At 39.2% G+C, this 23,975-nt stretch overlaps 2 protein-coding genes across 3 annotated transcripts in view; one reads left to right on the top strand and one right to left on the bottom strand.

Annotated features, from left to right (window-relative positions):
• Positions 1 to 1,941: 1,941 nt before the first annotated feature.
• Positions 1,942 to 3,832, bottom strand: LOC120556721 (G0/G1 switch protein 2-like). Its single transcript, XM_039796420.1, has 2 exons — positions 3,723 to 3,832; positions 1,942 to 3,242 (listed from the first exon to the last, which is right to left on the bottom strand). Exon 2 carries the CDS (start codon positions 3,194 to 3,196, stop codon positions 2,834 to 2,836), a length of 363 nt encoding a protein of 120 aa, XP_039652354.1. The 5' UTR covers positions 3,197 to 3,242; positions 3,723 to 3,832; the 3' UTR covers positions 1,942 to 2,833.
• An 8,777-nt stretch (positions 3,833 to 12,609) lies between these two features.
• Positions 12,610 to 23,975, top strand: part of LOC120556965 (laminin subunit beta-3-like) — a 30,182-nt gene continuing 18,816 nt past the window's right edge. Inside the window, exons 1-6 of one of the 2 annotated variants that reach the window (XM_039796892.1) lie at positions 12,610 to 12,760; positions 12,851 to 12,899; positions 15,133 to 15,287; positions 22,110 to 22,224; positions 23,121 to 23,194; positions 23,353 to 23,544. In XM_039796892.1, coding sequence (XP_039652826.1) covers positions 12,875 to 12,899; positions 15,133 to 15,287; positions 22,110 to 22,224; positions 23,121 to 23,194; positions 23,353 to 23,544 — 561 coding nt within the window. In that variant the 5' untranslated portion in view covers positions 12,610 to 12,760; positions 12,851 to 12,874. Of the gene's footprint in view, positions 12,761 to 12,850; positions 12,900 to 15,132; positions 15,288 to 17,687; positions 17,910 to 22,109; positions 22,225 to 23,120; positions 23,195 to 23,352; positions 23,545 to 23,975 lie in introns of those variants that run through there. The other variant, XM_039796893.1, reaches the window with a different exon arrangement.

The raw sequence follows: 23,975 nt of genomic DNA, 5'->3' as shown, positions 1-23,975 counted from the left end.
ATTTCAGCCCTGACATAGGCCATCACTCAAACTATTCTTAGACCAATGAGTATCACGTTGACTCAGGGTTATATTGGCCTTCCACTCATGTGTGTGCATGTGTCTTTATCCCATTGTTGCTGTGCTATCTCAGTGAACCATGCTCCATCTGTTGGTGACTCAGCCGGCCCGTCCTGTTACCTTACAAATTCTGCAGTCATTCATTAAAACACCAGGGGCTCAGGGCAATCAGTCAACACTAGAGTGAGTATGTGAGTATCTCCTGTTAACACAACGACTGGAGCTCACTGATAACGGATTCACATTTGGACCGTGTGCTTTATCATTCTGTAAAACTTGAGTTCATGGTTTTCATGGTTCATGGGTCTGACTGAGGACAACCTCAAGTCAAAGTGAAAAGCTTGAGGATGCAATGGCACAGCCTCGAGTCTGTGTGGATAGGTATCTACAGGCCCGAAGCCAGCCTAGTGGAAGGGCGGGTTCTTTTGGTGGACCTTTTTCGCAGTTTTTCCCTCATTTTGTATTTAATTATGAGGTTCAAATACTTCATTTTGGTGAAGTGACTTTTTATGCACTAATTTGTGCTGGATTAGCTCGTCTGCTGGTATCTTAACGATCATGTTTTTTTGATGCACCAAAAATATTTACTACAATGTTGTCAAATTGCTTACCAAGATCATGTACCACTTTTTTTAGTCCAAATGCACGCACGCACTCATGCACGCCTCAAACACATTTTTTTATGAGCGTATAAAGTTAGTTACATGGATTGTTGATACATTAGACGTCAGATTGTTACATGTTGGTGCCAGTTAACATATTCACAGAAGTGGTGCTTCTAACAAGATTAGGGCTTCGGTTTGGTTTAGATCATTTTTATTTGAGGGGGATTCAAATTATTGGCTGTAGTTATTTTTATTAAGACACTTGTTTATTACAACAACAAAAAAGTAGTTAATAAAAAATAACTGACTTAAACTATGGACCTTTGGCAGCGATGGTCCTTTCAAACCACCCAAAAAATTTAAAAATATGTATCTCAACAATAATGTCTGTCTATGGAGTCATAGAAATAATTATATACAAAATCTGCTTTAAATTTCACGTTTTCAAAACCTAATTTAGAAACTTTCCAGAAATAGGTGTCAGTATCTTAAAACAACACACAATAAGAAATCGTTAACCTTCAAGACCAACTGACACTTCCAAAGTGTTCTCATATTTTGTAATAACAGGTGTAACTATCATCCTCTCAATTAGTTTTTTAAGGTACAAAATGACATCAAATATCATATCTTAACATTTTCCTTGACAAGCATAAATTAATCTGTGCTTATTCTTCATACAGTACAGGCCAAAAGTTTGGACACACCTTCTCATTCAATGAGCGTTTTTTTATTTATTTTCATGACTATTTACATTGTAGATTCTCACTGAAGGCATCAAAACTATGAATGAACACATTTGGAATTATGTACTTAACAAAAAAGTGTGACATAACTGAAAACATGTCTTATATTTTAGATTCTTCAAAGTAGCCACCCTTTGCTTTTTTATTAATAAGGGAAAAAATTCCACAAATTAACCCTGACAAAGCACACCTATGAAGTGAAAACCATTTCAGGTGACTACCTCATGAAGCTCATTGAGAGAACACCAAGGGTTTGCAGAGTTATCAAAAAAAGCAAAGGGTGGCTACTTTGAGGAATCTAAAATATAAGACATGTTTTCAGTTATTTTCACACTTTTTTGTTAAGTACATAATTCCATATGTGTTCATTCATAGTTTTGATGCCTTCAGTGAGAATCTACAATGTAAATAGTCATGAAAATAAAGGAAATGCATTGAATGAGAAGGTGTGTCCAAACTTTTGGCCTGTACTGTATGTTGGCAAATAAAGTGTGCTTCCAAAGTGTGAAGGAGTCAAACCAGAGGGAGAGCAGTCTTTATAAATAAAATGAACTTTATTGGTATGAAAAAGAATGTATATTTACAGTATTTGCACATAGCATAATATTTACAACAAAGGTTCCTCTCATTGTACCCAGTTCATGCCTGGATTAGCAGATGAGATACATCCAGCAGACAGCAGGCAGCGCTACACAGCAGCTTACAGCCGGGCAGACTGTGGACGCCATGCTGCTGCCCTTACATACTCCTCATAAACATCAACCGCCTAAGTAAAAAATCAACAAAATGGACCTTGTTGAAAGTAGTTTTGTCTGTCTGCTGTTTCCCTTTTTCTGTTAGAAACCAAAAATTGTGTTTCAGCAGCAAAATGACAAAGGAGGGTTTTATGTAGCACAAATAATGGGTTTTATTTATTTCAGGGCTCATTCATCTTGTTAGACTAGCTAGAGTCCTATTATCCTACAGACCACTGTTTGGTAAAGAAAGATTATCATGGGAGAAATGTTTCAGATTTACTTAAATATACACAACTGTCTATGACTTGCATTTATCCATTTTCCAACAGGTCTGTCATTTAAGAGGATCCAATCAGACGGTCCCTGAGGAACCACACAGCCATTGCTCTCACTGAGTTATTGTACACTTCACTTATACCACATACTGTATTACTGACATGTTTTCCATGATCTCACGACAGTAGTTTGGCCTGTCAAAAAGTCTCAATTCATACTCGAAGGCATACTAAGACACATTTCCGACAGCACCTTTAGGCATCATTAATAAGCAGAAGAGAATGGCAGGCAGCTCCGACACTTCTGTCTATAAAGCTTCAGATTATGTATGTGTTGGCCAACTCAGTGCTGTAGCAGGAGCACTTCCCTAATAAATATCTCCAGTCACTTAGGATTGGCCCCTCTGGCTTTAGGAAGCGTGCAGCCGGTTGGCCACGCTCCGTTGGCAGAGTGTATGGGTCTTGTGGAGGTTGGTGCTCTGAGTCGTGGCCTCATTGTCATGAGCCAGCTGATCCTCCTCCTCTTCCTGGCCGGCCGCATTGCGCTGTATCTGGGCCTCAACAGTCCTCTGCTCCCGGGCCAACATGAAGAGCATCTCTGCGTCCATGGGCTCACCGGGGAAGAAAGGGTGACACACGGTCTCGACCAGGCCAATGACTGTCCCCAACGCTGCAAACACGGAACCCACCAGGTAGACCTTCAGCAAACCACGGCTGGGTTTCTGACTCAGCAGCTCTTTGGCGAAGGGGATCAACTCCCGCATGCTTTCCATTTCCAATGGCTGAGACACAATAGTGGGCTCAAGATTGTGTGTAGACCTGTTAAAAGGTGATTAAAAGCTGCTGTCAGATGTGCAGATATACCATTTGTCTGTGCCATAATCATTGCAAATGCAATATCTTTGACTAATTAAACTGTTGGTCAGACTAAAAGCAATTGCAGACATCTCTTTTGGATCTGGGAACTTGCAGCCATTAGACCAGGTCCCATATCAACTCTGAGATTTTCAGCAACAATGCAGCAACATTAGAAACAGACCTTTTATGGGTTTGCACATGATATAGAATACAACATGGAATATATTTAAATGTAACCTGCAGTTAAGTCGACAAAAGCAAATCAACACAGGGTAAGGCTAAATGCAACTCAATCACTTATTTGTCACATGAAATGTGTAAATATTCCAAACGCTGGCTTTTTGAAAATAGACTAATGTAACGGCAGTCTAATATCCCATTACTGCATTGGACATACAGCATATACAATTTGATGTCTCAGAAGAAAACATATGAACTTACTGTGATGTAGTCTGCTGTTTGCTCCAGTCCCAGGTAGACCCTACTCATGAGCTCCAGTCTGTGGTAGAACACACCTTTTCTGGACTCTGTGGTCATTTATAGCCCCAGTGTCTCCACCCACACAGTGACAGCTGCTGAATATTCAGAAGCGTGGAGGAGCGTTTCCGATCAGGAAAGGCTTTGAGCCAGAAACTTTGACCCAGTTGTTTGTGTGCTTATTACACAGTCAACCCTGTCACCAATATTCTTACTAATATTCCATTAGGGGCATCTGCATTGTGCAAAAGTGAGTTTATAGTAACTGCTGTTATTTAGGTTAAATTTAAAAGTGTCACAGTAGCATTCTCAGAATTTGCAAGGTGTATAATGTATCCTGTGAAGTTGGATAGGTCATACCGGCAGGGGTGGAAGTAATGGATTGCATTCACTCTCGTTACTGTAACAAGGTTGTTTTTTTGTGTACATTTGTACTTTTGAGTATTTAAAAAATAATAATAATAATAATAATAATCAGTCATTTCACTTTCAATTAGGTACTTTTTAATCACAAGTATCATACTTTGCTACATTACCTGTCATACCCATTACAGAGTAAAAACAAAAGTGCCATTGAGTTGTGCGAATGGAATGCCTGTTTGGCAATAAAAAGTGCAGTCCTAATTTTCTTTATATTATTATCCACACTCAGCTTTCAAGCTCTAAATGTGAGTTGAGTGTGTTGTGTTTTATATGTTATGATGGTGTATATAATGTAATATTTGCATCCCGAAGTCAGGATGTTGAAACTAAAATAAATTCATAAACAATATTAGCTCCTTTTCAAACAATCTCTGACAAGTGAATTAGTGCCCCGTTTGACTTGGAGCACCTGAAGGCTGCATGTGAGTTGTCAAACTGGAGAATTGAAATGTCTTAATTTGCTGATGTTTTATTTCTTTGCAGGATGCTGACTATGTGTTGTTAAGTGATGAATATGTTTTCATCACGGGGTGCCACCCTGTGCCACCCCGTGCCCCCCTTCTAGCCCCGCCCCTGGCCGTCTGGGAGTAGGTAGCCTAATACCCGTACAGGTGACCCAGGGGTCTCCATTCGGCTGATTGGAGTCCATATCAATCTTCCACATCAACAGTCTCCAAACCAGGGGAAAGGTTGTGTGAACCCATATTTACCCTGCAGCATTTCTGCTGCTGTGAACTGTGGTCAGAGTGGAGCCATACACAATAGCACACAGAGTCTACCACACGTAGCACACACACTAATGATGCTGACGAACAGCACAGGCAGTGCAGACATGTGACAGCACGTAGAGGAGCAGACTCTACATGATTACTTCTACTTCACATTTCTCTTCAAAACCAACAGGAGGGTGTTGTTTGATAACTGTTTGATTGGAACCTGTCCGTTTCTGTTCTGAAATGGCAGATACATATAACTTCATAACTAAGCTTTTTAATCTTTTCTAGACCTTCTAGTTTCGTGGGCCAATCAAATTGCTTCTACTCATAATGCTTTTGAAATCTGTAATATACTTTTTTCATTGGAGAGTGACACAGATGTAGGCTATATAATAACATGGCAGCATGGATGTTTCAGATTTCAGAGCCCGGGTTCTGTGCATGCTGGCTCGCTGGGATGGCTTCCTGACACACCTTAATGAAATGGTACCATCATTACAATTATTAATATTAGTCACACATGCGTATGACCAATCAAAGTCAAGATCGTTAAGTGTTCACAAGGTGTTGTTATTATTAATTTATTGTCTTGTTTGTTGTTAATGATTTCTTCTCTCAGTCTCCTCCCTCTGACACAGCGCTCTTTCATTGTCTCATTCATTCATTCATTCATTCATTCAGTCTGGATCAGGCGCATTTTAGCGCAGTTTGTTATCTGCACGAATAAAAAGAAAACGTATTGGTTTATGGCAGATTATGAAACGTTTTTTTTTCTCAAACATTGCATGTCATTTTGTCGACGATCCCGTTGATGAAAAAGCTGTAACTTCACAGAGAGTTTACGTCGGGAGATGATATTGAGTCCCGACTAGATGTATTTTCATTTCCACATAACCGATCTTCTTCACAGTCGATCAAATATATAGGCTACCTTATCCGTCCTCATGTCACTAACATCCACCATCGTGGACATGCTTTTACCAGCAGATTCTTTGTGTTGCATTATGTTTTTTTGCAAACGGTAGGTGATGCGGATACATATTAGTAAAGCCACTGCATGCAGAGCCGTTAGAAGAGCGAGACTCGCTCTGAAACGTTTTTAAACGTTTTTGTAGTGTTCCCTGGATACGTAACCAGTGAGAGCCATTAAAAAGAATCAAATAATTATACATTATATTTCTGTTAATGATCATGGTAGTGCTGCAGGCTCAGAATGGGATTAGTAGGTAGGCTAGTTTACTTTTTCGCCCGCAGGATTGCACCTAAATGAAATAACAGGTCCAGTTTTCACCAGTAATATTATAGGTTAGGCTACCTGCGATTATATATGAAATTAATTAATACACTGTCAATGCTTAGCATTGACTCGAGCAGCAATGTTCTCCCACAATAATTCTCTCTCTTTTACAGCAGCCGCTGTGTTGCTTTTTTAACGAAATATATGTTCAAATGGTTCAAACTCGCTACATGTGCGCATGAGTATTTCCGCCGACCAGTTTGTTTGTGGTTGTTACCATGGTGAATCGTAGTATCATGGCTCCATTCATGCTGCCTTTTTATTGTGGCGGTGCACGCGCGTGAACCTACTCCGAGTTGAGTGAACCAACTCATATCAGCTGTTCTGGAACAGCTGATTTGAGAACAGCTGATATGAGTTGGTTCACTCAACTCGGAGTATGTTCACTCAGGGTTACGCGCGTGCACAAAAGGCAGTTAGAATGGAGCCATGATTCTACGATTCACCATGGTAACAACCACAAACAAACTGGTCGGCGGAAATACTCATGCGCACAAACAGCGAGTTTGAACCATTGACATATATAAAAGAACCTAGTGTCTGTGGTTTAAACCACTGACATATTTCGTTAAAAAAGCAAGACAGCGGCTGCTGCTGCAAAAGAGAGAGAATTGGTGTGGGAGAAAATTGCTGCTCGAGTCAATGCGTACGAATTAACAGTGTATTGATTTCATATTTAATCACAGTAAACTTATAATATTATTGGTAAAAACTGGAATTGTATTACACCTATAATTTCATTCAGGTGCAATCCTGCGGGCGAAAAAGTAAACTATACTACAGAACTATAATTTATAATCATTTATTTCTTTTTAATGGCTCACTGATCCAGGGAACAAAAAGACGTTTAAGAGTCACACTTTTCTGACAGCTCTACAGTGGCTTTACTATTACAGTGTGATCCGATAAAGAAAACTGCCGTTTGCAAAAAATGTAATGCGACCTTAATACATCCATGAATGCGACACAAAGAATCTGCTGGGATGTTAAAGCCTGTCCACGATGGTTGATGTTAGTGATATGAGGACGGATAAGGTATCTACATATCTGATGGACTGTGATAAAAAAAAATACCTCTCAAATCGGTTATGTGGAAATGAAAATACATCTATAGTCGGGACTCAATACCCACGTAAACTCTCTGTGAATTAATAGCCTACAGCTTTTTCATCAGCGGGATCGTCAACAAAAGGACATGACACGTTTTATAGTCTGCCTGACATCAATACGTCTTTTTATTCATGCAGATAACAAACTGCATTAAAATGCGCCTGATCGCCTACATACTGAATGAATGAATGAGGAAATGAATTTCTCTGAGAGGGAGGAGACTGAGAGAAACTCGAGGTTTCTTGAAGAAAACCTGCTCCCGACCAGGTTAGGTTCACAGGCTCAGTTACCATAGTAACTGACTCCGAGGTTAAGTTACCTCTCTTTCTGAAACGGGAAACTCAAGAGTTTCCCTCATCTCAGGGTTAACCAACTCAGAGTTTTTACTAAACCTGCTTTCTGGAACGGGCCTCTGGTCTTTACATATTCAAAATAAAAGCAATCAATCCATCAATCAAAAGTAGGCTAGTGTCTGTTGGTATAACTTCTTCGGTGCTTTTGGCCTCACCAGAGATTTTTACTAGCCTACATCTTGCCTCAGAAAAAAATAAAAAAGCTTTCGCCTGCACCTTTCCTGGGCCAACATAGGGGATATTTACAGTATATTAATTGAAATTAAACAGAATACCTGTCCTAGAAAATTATGCTGTAACTGATGCCTGTTTTATGTTATCCTTGGATGCACAAGGACTCGTTTCATTTGCTCACATGATGAACTGTATGTAAAGAGTTTTGCTGGATATTAATTTCTTCATCGACGCACTCGGCATGAATGAAAACATTAGAAATCAGGGTTTCCCTCAGTGTATTGCTAGCCTGGTGGCCCATCAAGCCTAAGCCACTGGGAATTATTTTTTAATGTATTATTTTTTAAGACGTTTTTTTAAACTACTAGTCACAGTTACTAGGTTGGAAACTTAGACGTAGTCATATTTTCAAATCTCTAGTTAACTTTTAGCTCTGACTCAATGTAGGGCCGTGTGTAATCTGTCTTATAGCTTTTTTGTTTATTCTATATTTGGCAATTCCGTCCATATTCTGTTATTATCAAAGAAGCTATTGGGCTCCACATTAATGCTGCCATCAGTCTGTGACTGGCCCACGCCGGGCCCTCGTCACAAAAAGACACTTTCCACCGGGCTAAACAACCTTTGGAAATACATACCAAGAATGATAATTATTGTAAGAGGGTTTTCCAACTCGGCGATCACTCTTTCTATTAAACCAATCACGTGAGCCAATGATCTCGTTGTTGTCAAAGTTTAGAACTGATCCTTTCTCTGCTGCTGTCAGCGGTCACTCAGTGTCGGACTGGTGCGACTCTTCCCCCCCTAATGATCAGACTGCGTAACTTTTTGATATTAATGAATCTGTTACATTCAAGCCATTGCCAAATGAGTTGCTACAAAGCTAATTAAGACTATCAGCTCCACAAATCTCTTTGTATTTCTCAGTATGGCTATTTTCAGAAGACTGCGGTGTCCGATGACTTTCCAGCACAATAACTCGAGTGAAGATAATGACCTCTTCTGAAAAGTCCATCATGTATTTTTAATCCTCCGTGTCCTCCTTGGCTACTAGCCACTGTGTGGAGGAGGGAGGGGGCAGTGCGAGATCACAGAAGGCTTGTATCATGTGGACACGCCGACAGTGTTGTTGTCATTACTTAGAATTCCTCATGGGGGAGATAGAAACTACGCACTATAGCTTTAAATGCACTCTATTTGACTACAGTAACTAACCAGAAAAAAACATTGAGATTACTTGGTTGTTATTATCTGGAAACATTCCGTTCCTTGTACCATGCTGTACAGCTTACAAGTAATTGCATGTCGTGTGTATGAGGAGTTGTACAGAAGCAATTCCTCAATTATTTAAAATCGTTGCATTATTCCTGTTTTAAAGAGAGCTGAGCTACTGTATATCGCGTATCACATCTTTTATGAAGGGACAACGAGTAGTGGAAGAAAAGTGAAAAGTGCTGCTGCTCCAGATTTGCTGCTATTAGCTCGACCCACCTTGTAAGTTTGTCTCAGAAAAGATGTTTATTCAAACAGCTACCGCTTGTCTGGACAGGCTGTTTCTGCAGTGTCCACCAAGCTTTCTTTGCCTTTTGAATTCCCCTTCTGAGAAAGACCGTTCTTGGTAACTAATGCATTGCAAACTTGGTAAAAGTAACTGCACAGGTGTTCTCTTCTTGTGCCGTTTATTGAATTATTTAAAAAAATGTGTCAATATAGATCGTAATTGCTTAGGAACTGAAATATGATACATGCAAATCCACTTGTTACCAACCACTGGCTAATATTAAGAGGTCTAGAACTTGTGACACTAAATGCATCACATTTCAACATCAATCAATCAAGTAATTGTAGTTTGCACTGCCGTATCTGACTGTTACAGAAGTGCAACAGCCTAGAACAATGTGACAGCACACACAAATATTGCATATGTGCCTCACTTAATAAAAGTAATGTAAATAATAAGACTATACGTCACTGAATTTCTTTTTTGTTTGTGATATCTTTGATGTGCAAAATTTTGAAATGACTTTGTTCTGACCTAGCCAGATGGAACCAGCTGTGTGTGTGTGTGTGTGTGTGTGTGTGTGTGTGTGTGTGTGTGTGTGTGTGTGTGTGTGTGTGTGTGTGTGTGTGTGTGTGTGTGTGTGCGTGTGTGTGTGTGTTCCACCTTTAGAATCTAAAGGATACAAACTCTGAATTTTGATATAAAAGTGGCGCATCATGTACAGCAGGATGAGGGCATGTCCTTCTGAAAAATTTTAGCTAATTGGAATATTGTGTAATGTGCACTTGGTAGACAGCTCCATAGGAGAACAGGAGTCTTGTTTTTGATTGCTCAGATGGCATTTTTGTACAATTGTATTCTGTTGATGTGATACTATTTCTCATTCCATGTCTTTGATCAGTTATTGAAAGATCAGCTGTTGACATTTGACTCTGTTATACTTTGAGTTTAAAGCTGTTGTTGTGTTTATATTGTGGGTTTAGTGGTTTCTCCACAAATGTTCTGCAGTATTTTACTTTAATAAAGTTGGGGGACTCGTGTTTGTGTCCGTATCTTATGATAGCAATAACTTCAATAAAGCAGCCTTGGCCCCATTTCAGTGTAACCAGGGGCCAGTGTTGACAGAGAGGAAACCGGCTGTTACTAAGAAATAAATCACAGCTACAGCTACTATCCAGAGTGATTGAAGGCGTGACGGTACTTGTCTGAAGTTGTATAGTGTGTGTGTGTGTGTGTGTGTGTGTGTGTGTGTGTGTGTGTGTGTGTGTGTGTGTGTGTGTGTGTGTGTGTGTGTGTGTGTGTGTGTGTTGAGTAAGAAGACACACCCTGTACTTGGACTTAGTCAGTGTGTCTGCGGAGAGAACGGGGAAAAACATCATGTGCGCATTCAGCTGGCCCTCGGCCTACTATTTCTTCAGACACAGGTGATGATAGGCAGCTTGGCAAACAGTGCCTACAGGGCATGGATTGTGTCTGGGGAGGGACAAGTGAGCTGTCTGTGTGACTTTGTTCCTCAATGGAAAGAGCACAAACCAGTGATTAAACAGTGTTACATAATACATTTTTATGATAAATAAATAAGGAAATCACTACAGATCAATACTTCTGCATCATGTTTTTATGACGTGGTTGATTTTGTTGGTGACATGCTAGTTTTGAAATTCTGGCATTTAAGGAATGTATGGGTTTCACTCTGTGTCTGTTAGCCAAACATACAGCGTGTCCACTCCTGTAGTGTAACGTCATGGGTCATACTCTCTGAAAGCCACGACCACAGGAGGGAAAACAATCACGGCCACAAATTGCAACCACTGATGCTAACAGATTGCCTGTAGCTAGCAAAACATTAGGTTTCAGCATGTAATATTTTAGCACCTTTTGTCTAGCAGAGAACAAGTTAGCTGTGAGTAAAGTATGCTAATGTTAGCTATGTGTTAGCAAGCTAATGACTACAATGACTTGTAGCTGGATACATGGTTAAACCTCATTTGCTCTTAGTTACCAGTGTATTGCCGTGTGTATTCTGTTGTTGTTCCCCGAAGCAAAGGGATTTTGAGAACGGCATCACACAGAGATAAGAAGGTGAGGGACATTCAGGCAATTATCCTGGAAATGTACTTCCGTTGATCCAGACTAGTGCACATCTAAACATTAAGCATACCATTAGTGTCAGATCAAACAGTTTTCCCATTCTGCCTGCTGATTCCTTACGTCTTATTCTCTGTATCCACTTTTTCCTACCTAAAAGTTCAGTTTTTCGGTTCGGCAGCTTATAAAAACCTTATTCCTGGGTTCTTTACCCTGTTGGTAGTGCATCCCACCACCCAGCAGCTTTTAGGCATTTTTCTGTTGTTTGCTAGCAGACGGAATTGACGAGGAGGAAACCTCCACGCAATACAAAGTCAATAGAGAACGATTCATTGTTTTCCCCTGTGGTGAAGGCGGGACTTAAATGCGCTCTGTCTCTATTAAATATACACCACAAATGTTGACAGTTTTGGCAGTTAGTACACAAAAAGTGGACATACTTTGCTATTGAATGATACAGAGTGGTGCTTAAAGTCACCCTCCCCCATTTCCATCGTGCATTGCAACAGCCTCCATCCTCCCCACGCTCTTAAACTCAGCCATTTGTGTTTCTGATTCCTGTCAGATTCGGAATCAACAGCAATTTTAAAACGTAGTATGGAAATAGTCTACAGCCCTTGCTAGCGGCTCCGTGAGACTGTACTTGGGCACAGCGGTGCTTTGAACCAAATGCTAACATTAGCATGCTTAAAAATGTTCACAGTGACAATGCTAACATGCTGATGTTTAGCAGATACAGTATGATTACCATGTTCAACATCTTAGTTTAGACTAGTATCATGCTAACATTTGCAAACTAGCAGTAAACATAAAGTACAGCCGAGGCTGATGGGAACATCAGTAGTTTTTCAGATATTTGGTTATAAACCAAAGTATCGGACAAATAGATTAGTTTGACCTGATGATGGCGCTAGGTGGAAAGTCAGAAGGTCACCACATTTAAGAGGATATATCCTCTGGGACCCTGAACGGACAAGATTTTGTAAAGACATTTTTTAAGCCTACACATTAACAAGAAACAAATCTAACTTCTGATGTGTTTAACACGTAGATGGAATCATTTGAGCACAGTTTTAATTTTTTATTGGAGGTCACAAGAGTGTTTTATTACACCTAGTTTAGTCTTTGTTTAGTTTGTTAGTGAGTGTGTCTACGTCTGGCTGCATGTCTGTATGTGTATGTGTTGATTCATGGAGAAAGGGAGTGGAGGTGCAGGGTGTGACTCTGACACACACTGTATCATAGCGTCCAGGTGAGCCAGTGTTTATAAAGCAGCCGCTTGGCAGCAACACACAGTTTAATACGGCAGATTACAGAGCTGATAGAACACGGACTGCCAGGTGAGCCTCACATAACGGAATACACTCCACTGGCTTTGATTCTATTTGATTTTTTCTGCGTGCTGATATTTTTGTTGTTGTCTGTTTCAGACTTTTTCATAGGAGGAACACAACATGAAAATACTTTTACTCCTAGCAGGTAAGATTTCTTTTGTTAGTTCTTTTTGCTTAAATGTTTGAATGTTAGTGTCCTCTTTCTGTTTCAAGTTTGTCCAGCAACTTTCACCTTCAATTTTCCACGCCATGAGTTCACATTCATAAATCGTGGGGAGTTGACAGTATACAGCTTTTCCATCCAGCGAAACACTGCAGCAGCTGATTCCACTGATCCCTCCATTTTCGAGCGGAGAGGACGGATTAACCTGAGCAGCACAGCTGCAGTAATTGGCTGGAACGAAAACCTTCATGCTCTCTTTTCATGTTGGCACACGTTCAAAGAGTTGTGAAGTCTGAAGGGGTTTCAGTAGTCTGCTTCACCCTGACAAGGACATTACTTTAGTGAAAACACCTTGTTATTATCAGTATTTAAATCCCATATTATCCATACCAATGCATGCTAGACACCAGCGGTGGAAGAAGTATTCAGATCCTTTATTTAAGTAAAAGTACTAATACCACACTGTAAAAATACTGTTTCAAGTAAAGGTCCTGCAGTGAAAAAGTTACTTAAGTAAAAGTCTGTAAGTATCATCAGGAAAATATAGTTAAAGTATTAAAAGTAAAAGTACTCGATGCAGTAAAATCCTCCCACTTTAGAAAGTGTAAAGGATCCAAACAGTTGTGTGTTTAATGGTCTAATCATTTCAGCTGGACTTGTAGGCCATTATATTGTTGGTTTAGTTTCATTTATAATTAAACATCGTATTTTACAAACTACATGTGTTTTGTGTGCAGAAATCTTAATGTGTAAAGTAACTAGTAACTAAGGCTGTCAGATGAATGTAGTGGAGTAAAAAGTACAATATTTCTCTCTGAAATGTAGCGGAGTAGAAGTAGAAAGTAGCATGAAAATAAAAGACTCAAGTAAAGTACAAGTACCTCAACATTTGTACTTAAGTACAGTACTGGAGTACATGTACTTGCAGTGCTCAGCATAAGTGAATACACCCATGCTAAAGTTGGGCTATTTTAATTCCAAAGGCCAAGGGAACTTTATCAGGATGCATAGTATCCTGGATCCATGAAATAACTGGCCTTTAAAAATAAAAATCTGCCTGCCTTTATGGGAATTTAACATAGGGGTGTACTGACTTATGCCCCCTGTATTTTAAGGAAGAACATTATTTATTTAAGATATATATTCACGAAGAAAATTGGTGTCCTTAAAGGTTGGATTTTTCTTCTTTTTTTTAAATTAAGGCATTAAGATCAATTTCCAAAAGATGATTTTTTATTCCTCTTTTTAGTCAACTTTAGCATGGGTGTATTCACTTATGCTGAGAACTCTAGTTACATTCAAGCACTGCTAGACATTATGTCTAAATGTTGAGAATGCATCCTTTTTTAGCACTGTATATATTATACAGTATATATATATATATATATATATATATATATATATATATATATATATATATATATATATTATGCTTCCTTTTTAGGTTTAGAGATGGTTTGGTGAGCGTAATAATCTGGGACCAACATCAGTTGTAATTTCATTCATCTGTTTTGACTGAAGCTTGATCATACAATAAGTACTATATCTATATGGTTTCATTTTATAATCAACTTTAGGAAAATAATCACTGTTGTGTCACTGTTTGTTTTGTGAAAAAGCAAATTCCACCTACTGATGGAGAGAAAGGCTCATGTCAGTGTAAATTATATTACAATACTGTATTCACATTGTTGTCATGTACAGTATGGAGTTCAGCTGCAGGAGTGGCTTTGAGTAGCAACAAATAGGACTAGGAATATTTGTATTTTCTAAAGGTTTACGTGGTATTGGCTCACTGGTCTCACAAGATACTCATTTTGTGTTCATCTCGCATCAGAAAGATGTCTGCACGCATTGTGGTTCAAGTGCTTTGTGCTGGAAAAATTAGTTCAATTCCCTGTTCGGACCAAATATGGAGTGTGGACTGGTAACTGGAGAGAGGCCAATTCACCTCCTGGGCACTGCCAAGGTGCTCTTGAGCAAGACACCAAACCCCACCACACCTATGACATCTCTCCATTTCTGCATGTATAGGACCTGAGCATGTGTGTGTATTTCAGGCCTGTGTGAAGTGTGTTCTAACAACAGTCAAAAAATTGTAATTTCCCCCCTGGGGATGAATAAAGTATAAATTATTATTAATTACATTATTATCATATACAGAGTTACAACTCATTGTAACATTTCATTTCTTGTTGTGCTTTCCTCCTGACAGCCATAGCTGCAGTCTCCCAGGCCCAGACTGACTGCTCTCGGGGGGCATGTTACCCACCCACCGGTGACCTGCTCCTGGGCAGGGCCCAGCAGCTCTACGCCTCCTCCACCTGTGGCCTCGCAGGCTCCGAGGTCTACTGCACCCCATACGAACAGGTAGGAGCACAGGACATCTCATTATCTCTGCTAATCAAAGATGTATGGAGACAAATCTCAAGTTTGTTTCACATTATATTACTATTAGTCTACACAAAGAAAGAGGAAGGTGAGGGACATCCGGCGGAAAAGAGGGACAGTCGGCTGAATTTCCGTTTGCACCTGAACAATCCTAGAAGTGGAACGTCGTGGATATAGACTATATTAGTATCAACCTCTAAAAGCCGCTGTGATCAAATCTTAGTAAATCATCTTGTTCAAAAGAGACTTCTCTGGTTAGAAGAGCTGTTCAGTTAAAAATGTGTGACACATAGCAGCACAAACAGCAGCTTCAGTAGTAAAATATTAATATTGGCTTTATAAAGAAAACCTTATCAGTCAAACCAGAGCACATAGACAGTCAGTGCCTCGGCCAGCTGTGTTCACCCGGGCCATGTGTGGGTCTCTACGTGAAGTTTGCCCCGTCAGGAGGCGAGCGGTGTAGAGGTCATGGTGAACAGACAGGATGGAGGCTGTGGTGGTTTTGGCCGGACTGCCTGCTGTCCATTTTGTGAAACAGTCTGATTTCAGTGCCAGCGCATCATGTTGTAACTGTACTCTTTGACCGACGTCTGAAAACCACTCGCCAGCCCATCGGCTGGCTCAGCACAAACCTCCCGTTACTGGATTCAAACGCTGATTTTGAAATAAAAGAGAGCAGAGAACAGGGTTAAGCCTGTCATTTTGCAATTTTTACTTTCGCTCAAGAAACTAGGAAAACTAGACTACCCAATCATTTAATAATGTCCTTAAAATGTAATCAAATTTGCATTTATCTGATCAAACATGTAATAAACCCAAAAATGTAATAAAACATCCTGACTGATATTGTACAGTAATAACATTTTTACCGATGATGTTTTTATCTTACATTATTGGGAATTTAGGACATTTTCAGGTGGGTCATTTTTTTTTTCTTCCAAAAATGATACTCTCAGAGAAATTTGACAGTACCATTCTCATTTCCCAGTAATAGGGATTTCAGTTAATGTATCTTTGCCTGATAGCAACATACCAGTACCATCTGTTGTAAATGTCAAATACTGCATTGTTTAGGATACATTTCCAAACATGAAATCTTTGTCAAATGTTGGTGTTTTTAGTAGTCTTACATGACACTAACAGTATTATAAATGTTGTATAATACATGCACACTTTATACAGTAATTCCCCAGAAAAAAGCATACTTAATAATTATAACATTATCTCTCAAAATGATTATATCATCAGTTTTGAAAAATGAGAACCCACATGAAAGCTATTGCCTTCTCAGTAAAAATGCTATTACAAAATCAGCCAGGACATTTGATTACATTATTGGTGAAGTTATTACATTATTTGGTGCCGCAGGGATCGTTAAATTTGGTATTGTGTGCTATCTGCTGTGCTGCCAGAATTCCCGCTGACAGAGAGTTTTTAAAGAGATGTGCTAAAAGATATTTAATATGTGCAGTATATTAGTTTTGCAATTGTCCAATGATAAGAGGGATGGTGTAACAGAGCGAGAGGGCTGGACTGAAGCCCAGCTGACACACTGGAAAATAAGAATCACATCAAGGGCCAGACATGTTTAGTTGATTGTCATGCTTTTATTTCATCGAAAAAGTCAAGCATCTTTGACTGTATTATTGCATGTCTCATATAGCTTTCTCACTTACAGTTTGGCTGACATAAAGACCCCAAAAAGTCAGCAAAAAAGTAACTTAGCCATCAAAGTAAAAAAAAGCGACAAAAACATCAGACAAAAACATCAATTCAATTACATTTAATTTATAGTATTAAATTATAACAAGAGTTATCTCAGGACACTTTAAAGTTAGATAGGTCTAGACCACACTCTATTTACAAAGACCCAACAATTCCAGTAATTCCCACAAGAGCAAGCATTCAGTGCGACAGTAGCGAGGAAAAACTCCCTTTTAGGGAGAAACCTCGGACAGACCCAGGGTAGGTAGGTAGGTGGTGTCTGACGGTGCCGGTTGGGGGTGTGAATTAGACAAAAACGTCGGAAAACAAGCCAAAAAAGGTTGAAAAAAAACAATGCCAAAAGCGTCGGCAAATGTGACAAAAACTTCTCAAAAAGCGACAAAACATTGAAAAAGTTACAAACAAATAGGTGGGCCAAAATGTATTGAGAATCTACATTGATATGAGTTTGACACATGCGCACTAAGGTAACCTAAACCTAAGCAATCCAAATCCAACCTAAAAGACAGCAACACAGAAAGACAGGCAGGGTAATGTTTGTGTTCATTCATACCTCACAGTGTGTGTGTGCGCTGCGTTGAGTCTGCCTCGGGGAATGGATAGCTGTGTTAGGCGTGGTCTCTCTCTGATTGATCAACACTTTCCCTTATTTTTTTTTTATTTTTTTTAATACCTGAGCCGCACCTCGTCCAGACAGGGAGGGGAGGGAACACTCAGCTGTATGTCAGAGCTGACACATACATGCACGGCTGCCAGTAAAGACCAACAATGATGAAGCTGAAAGCCTGCACAGCCATCATAAAAAAACTAGTCAAATCTTGTTGGCAATGCGTCATCACACTGCTGCAAGCACCGGATTCTGTAACAAACATTTATGTGTAGTATGAATCATATTTCTCTATATCTGTATCAGTGTATCTGTGTCCAAACCGGCAGCAGCAGATGGCTGCCCACCAAGAGTCAGGGTCTGTCCAAGGTTTCTGCCTAAAAGGAATTTTTTTTCTCGCCACTGTCGCACCTAATGCTAGCTTCTGGGAAATTGTTGGGGCTTTGTAAACTATAGAGTGTGGTCTAGTCCTGAGATAACTCTTGTTATGATTTGATACTATAAATAAAACTGAATTGAATTATTAATCAAATGAATACATTTAAATGCTGTAGTGTTGATTGGTCTAGTGCAGAGATCTTCAACAGAGGTTCCATGACCCCTCGGGGGTCCTCAGAGTTAGTGCAGGGGGGCTGCCAAATTATGTTTAAAAAAAAATGTTTCTTAAAAAGTTTCTTAAAAAATTCAAAAATTTGAATATGTCTGAAAATATACATTAAAGGTCCTATGACATGCTGCTTTTTGGATGCTTTTACATAGACCTTAGTGGTCCCCTAATACTGTATCTGAAGTCCCGTTCCCGAAATTCAGCTTTGGTGCAGAATTACAGCCACTAGAGCCAGTCCCACAATGAGCTTTCCTTAGAATGTGCCATTTCTGTGTCTGTAGCTTTAAATGCTATTGAGGAGGAGGGGGGGGGGCAAGGTGGAGGGTGGGGGTGTGGCCTTGACCAACTGCCACTTTGCTTGTTTGCAAGCCATGATGTCTCTCTCTTTCTCATGGGTGGGCCGAATTCTCTGGGCGGGCAAAGCAGAGAAAGGGGAGGTAACCTTGCTCCTTATGACCTCATAAGGAGAAGATTCCAGATCGGTCCATCTGAGCTTTCATTTTCTCAACGGCAGAGCAGGATACCCAGGGCTCGGTTTACACCTATCACCATTTCTAGCCACTGGAGGACCATAGGCAGTTTTAATGTTAAATTAATTAATTAATGTTATAAAAAAATGAGTGAAAAAAAAGTGTAATTTTCATGCCATGGCACCTTTTAATATGAATCCAACATATTAATAGCAAAGATAAATTGGCCTGTTTGTGAAAAAATGACTGACACATTGAAGATCAGCTTAGGTAAGGGAGCCACTATAGCCAAACAGTTAAGCTTAAGGATTCCCTGTGCCTTGTGCTATGTAGTAGGGGATCCCTACTTCAATTAAGGGGTCCTTGGCCTAAACATTTTTAAAGACCCCTGGTCTAGTGGCTTAGAGTTACCATGGCCTTGAATATTTCAATAGTAATTTAGATATTATATGTAAGTGTTGATAGTAATGTGACAATACAGTATATGTATGAAAGAGCTAACAGTTGGATTTTGTATCGCAGAATTTCTGTTGTTGATACTTCAGTGCAGTGGGCCAGGTTGAGCTGTAGCTCCAGCAGTATACCTAGACTCTAAGTTGTGACAGATTTGGTGAAACGTGTCATCTCTGAGACCTTAGCTCTCCTACTGTGTACATTAAAGCCCTAAGAATTTTTATTTAATATATGAGGTTATTTTGGTTGGAGTTGCTAATATCATATACTATATACTGTAAATATATGGAGAATGATCAATAGATTTGATGCATCCTATTAGGCATGCATTTCAGATTTTATCAGAGGATCAAATTATGTTGTTGCGGTGTCAGCTTTCCTAAACATATATAGGATATGAAGAGAAACTGGAAAGACATCCTTCAAATCTATAATGTACCGAAGCTAGGCTTATTTCAGGCAAATTTGTAATGGGGCCTAAAAATAGATTTTTCTTACCCCATAACAATCCGAGCAGTTCAGAATCACTCATTCCAGTCAGATACCTGCTGTTTCAACTTAAATGCATTCAACTTAAAGTGTGTAAATAAATTTTTCTCGTTGCAAAACTGTGAGCGTTATCGACTCTGATTTGAGTTCTTCTTAACTTGTAGGTTAAAAGTGATTCAACGTGGTCCCAATTTTTTATCCAAGGTTTGTGTTTTTTGGCACTGCAGCGTGTCCCCTCAAACACCCGTGCAAACACACTGTTTGCATGTAGCTGTTGCCAGCTGACTGTTGCATCAACCGTACATGTGTTTGATTCTCAGTTGTGGTATAAAGTCTACAGTGGGCATTATTATAAAATGAGTTAGTTAAACTAAATCTGTCTGGAAAAAAGCCTTTAAGTTGAATCCCTTTTAACCTGCAGGTTAAGAAGAATCTCCATGTTATGCTTATCTGGGGTATGTGGGGTGAAGTAGTTGTAAAAATTACACAACCGACTCCTTGAGGGGCTGAAGTCTTTATCGCCTGAGATTAGATTAAATTCACAGTTCTGCAGTCAAAGATTTACACACTTCAACCCTTGTGTTGTCTTCTATTCGACCAGGCATCGTCCTCCCAGGTCAAAACTGAAAATCACTTTTTCTAATGGTTTTTTTTGTCTCTTTTGACTCTTTTTTCAATGTTTCTGGTACTTTTTTGACGTTTAACGCTCCTTTTACTACCATGTATAAACACCACTAACACAAACTCATTACTAGATTAACACATATTTTTGGAATTCATGGTCAATAAAACTCATTTATAGGAAATTATACCTAATTCTTGACTTAAAAAGCAGAAATTATGAATTTTTTTGACTAATATTAAAGGAAGGATAATAACAGAATAACGACGACATTCAGTCGAGATACTGTTTCGAAAAATTTCCAATTTATTTTCAAATGCAAAAAAAATCAACAAAACACAAAATTCAATTAAATTAAAGATTTTTGTCGTACTTTGCGTTGTATAAAACCATCCATGTTATTTTTGGGTAATCAAAATTAGGTAGTTAAAAAGAAACCCATATTTCTGATATAGACATTTAGACAACGGGTCAAATGTGACCCCAAGACAACACAAGGCTTAAATTGAATGCATCATTCCTGTAATTCAAACAAAACACTCCTAACACACTAGCATTTTAGGAATGCTATTATCTCCTATCAAACACATCCACATGAGAAGACTGATAACAATATGCTAACTGTGCATCCAGTATGCTTAGCCTAGCTTAGCATGAATGGGAAACTGCTAGCTGGTTTCATCCAAAGCAGAAAAAAAACGTTTAAAAAAACGTTTAAAAATGTATGTTAATACATAATAAATAGGTTAATTGATGACTTGATAAATGCATTATTTTTAATAGGTTTATGCATATTTTGAAGTGCTAATTGTAAACTGTGTTGTCACAAATTATTGTTCTAGGAGTAGGAGAGGCTGTATGAAACTGATCCTTTTCCTGGCTAAATCTAACTATAAAGACCGCCCGCTAAACTTAAATGTCATGTGACCGGTCGTCATGACAGTAATGTTGCGTCCTAATGTGTGACTGAGTTGAGTCACGTAGCTGGAGGGAAAGCATTAGTGAGGCCTTTACAGTATGTCGTAACAATCAGCAACCCAGAGGGAACTTTTCCCTACAGGGAAAGCAGCCATGTCCAGAGTCGCCAGAATAGAGGGGGAGCTCCTAAATATTGACTGATGAAAGCAGCCAGTCAGCCATGTGGGAATTATTATTTAAGTCGATACATCTCCAAACCCAGCGTGGGTGTCTTCATAAACAGCACGTAGCGCATCAGAGGTGGAAAAACATGATCTGCTAACGTTGGTGTGTTTGTGTGCACGTGTACATGCACACTTCACACTGACTCATGGTCAGCAGACAATACTACACCTAAACATCATTTTTGGGATGTGGGAATTGGGTAGATTATTTTACTAAAGTCATTATAAGTTATGTTAGACGTCTACAATAGTTGATTGGAATTGTGTTTTGGAAAGAATCTGAATTTCATCAATTTCAAATTTTGTCAGAGGGGGGGGAATTCTTTATTTCACAATGGATTTGTTTTGCCTGTGTTGACAAGTCAGGTTCCACAGGTGTCACACAGTGTTCCTTCCTCATCTGTTACTCGGGCAAAGTTTCCCCCCAAATTGTTGACCAGCCCAATCTATAGAGCTGTTATGCATCTGATGCATATTGATTTTTCGGTGTGACCTGCTCAGTGACCCAGCTAATCATAGCGGGGAGCAAAAGAGACTCATTTAGAAGTTGGGTCTTAGGTCCAAGGGTCACTTTCAGGACAACTGGCACTCACAGTGACATAATCCCATACACCAACTATTACAATGTAACTCTGCAGGAGCGTCCATTGTTACTTTATTTGTTTCTATGTTTCTTTGTTTCTTAGAGGAGGATGAAGTGTTGTCCATGTGACTCCAGGAACCCAAACGGTCAGCTGGCCCACACGGTCCAGGATGTCCTGTCCACATCTGGACCAGACAGATGGTGGCAGTCTGTGAAAGGTGGGCAAAGAAAGAAAGAAAAAAGAAAGAAAGAAAGAAAGAAAGAAAGAAAGAAAGAAAGAAAGAAAGAAAGAAAGAAAGAAAGAAAGAAAGAAAGAAAGAAAGAAAGAAAGAATGGGCTTTTCTATTAGCAGGAGTAAAATGGCATATTTCAAGCAGGGCTGTAGTCAAGTCCACCTTTGTCGAGTCCAAGACAAGTCCAGGACCAGGACTAGTCAGGACCGAGTCACGACCAAGTCCAAAGAGGTTCAAGTCCAAGTCAAGACTTGGAGTCCAAATGAGAGACAGAAAAAAAAGAATCCTCTTCAAGACCACTCACTGTACTTACCTGTTGATAATTGATGTGATGTGAGAGACAGTATTTCTTTTATTTTAAGATGATCATTTTGCATTATTATTATTATTATTTGTAATAATAATAATAATGTATTTGAAACACTGTAGGATCAAATTAGGCCCTAGTATTTACTTTAAGTGTAACAATTTCACTTAAGTCACATAGAGCTTGAAGTGCAACTTCACATTTTTAGATGTTGAGTCTTTTTATTCTAGTGTTACAAGAACATTGTGGAAAATGTAACAAATAACAAGCAACACAGGTGTCACTAAAAAAAAACACTGAACGGTCCCGTTCTTGGACTCATTACTTGTCCCGAAGAATCCATAGTCCAAAGTGCTCGCTGACATTATGTCTGTGGCCGAGTCCGGACTCAAGTACTACAGCCCTGATTTCAAGTACATACCATGTTTTATAGCCATTTCTTCAATTGTCTTCCAGCTGTTAACTCTAAACTGTAGGAAACAAAACAACATCAAATCTCATGGGAAATAATTTCAACCAAAGCAAAGTATTTTATTTGACATGGAAATGCTGTTGTGCCTGTTTTGTCCTGCAGAGGTGAATCCCGTCACTCTCCAGTTGGACCTGGGCAACCTGTTCCAGCTGGACAACCTGGTGCTCAGCTTCAAGGTGGGACACGGTCTGCTGATCACATGACCACCATGGATCTGTTCTGTTGAACGTTTTGACGCATCTACTTCTGAAACATATTTTATTTGATCGTTATTTTATCATTTATGGAACACATCTGACTATAAACACGGTGTATCTGTGTTTGTGTCCTGCAGGGTCCGCGTCCCAGTTCCTTTCTCATAGAGAGGACACAGGATAATGGCAGGACGTGGCAGCCCGCTCTCTACTTGGCTACAGACTGTCACAAGGCTTTCCCTGGCATCCCCACAACTACACCTCTCACCCTGGACCAGACATACTGCTACACACTGCCCCCTACTGGACCAAACCCATACCAAGATCACAAAGTAAGGACCAGTGGTGGAATGTAACTAAGTACATTTACTCAAGTACTGCAGTTAATTACAAATGTTGAGGTGTAGAGGTATAGGGCATAGAAAGCTGTGCATAAGTGCAGAATGAACTTTCATCTGGGATTTCTTGTGAAATGCAATTAAAAAATATTTGTATATGGATGAATGGATAAAACAATGATGCTACATACAGTATTATTTACATATATAGTTATATATATGTAAATTATGCTATAATATATATATATATATATATATATATATATATATATATATATATATATATATATATATATATATTATAGCATAATTTACATATATATATTTATTTTTTGTTACCGGAGTAACAACTATTCTTACTGGGGTCCACACAAAAGATAAAACAAAACAAGACATTTAACGATACATTAATATTCCACATTGTC

This window comes from Perca fluviatilis, chromosome 4 (assembly GCF_010015445.1).
Source record: "Perca fluviatilis chromosome 4, GENO_Pfluv_1.0, whole genome shotgun sequence".
NCBI lineage: Eukaryota > Metazoa > Chordata > Actinopteri > Perciformes > Percidae > Perca > Perca fluviatilis.
Note: the sequence above shows the minus strand (reverse complement) of the source record. Positions and strands in the feature narration are given on the sequence as shown.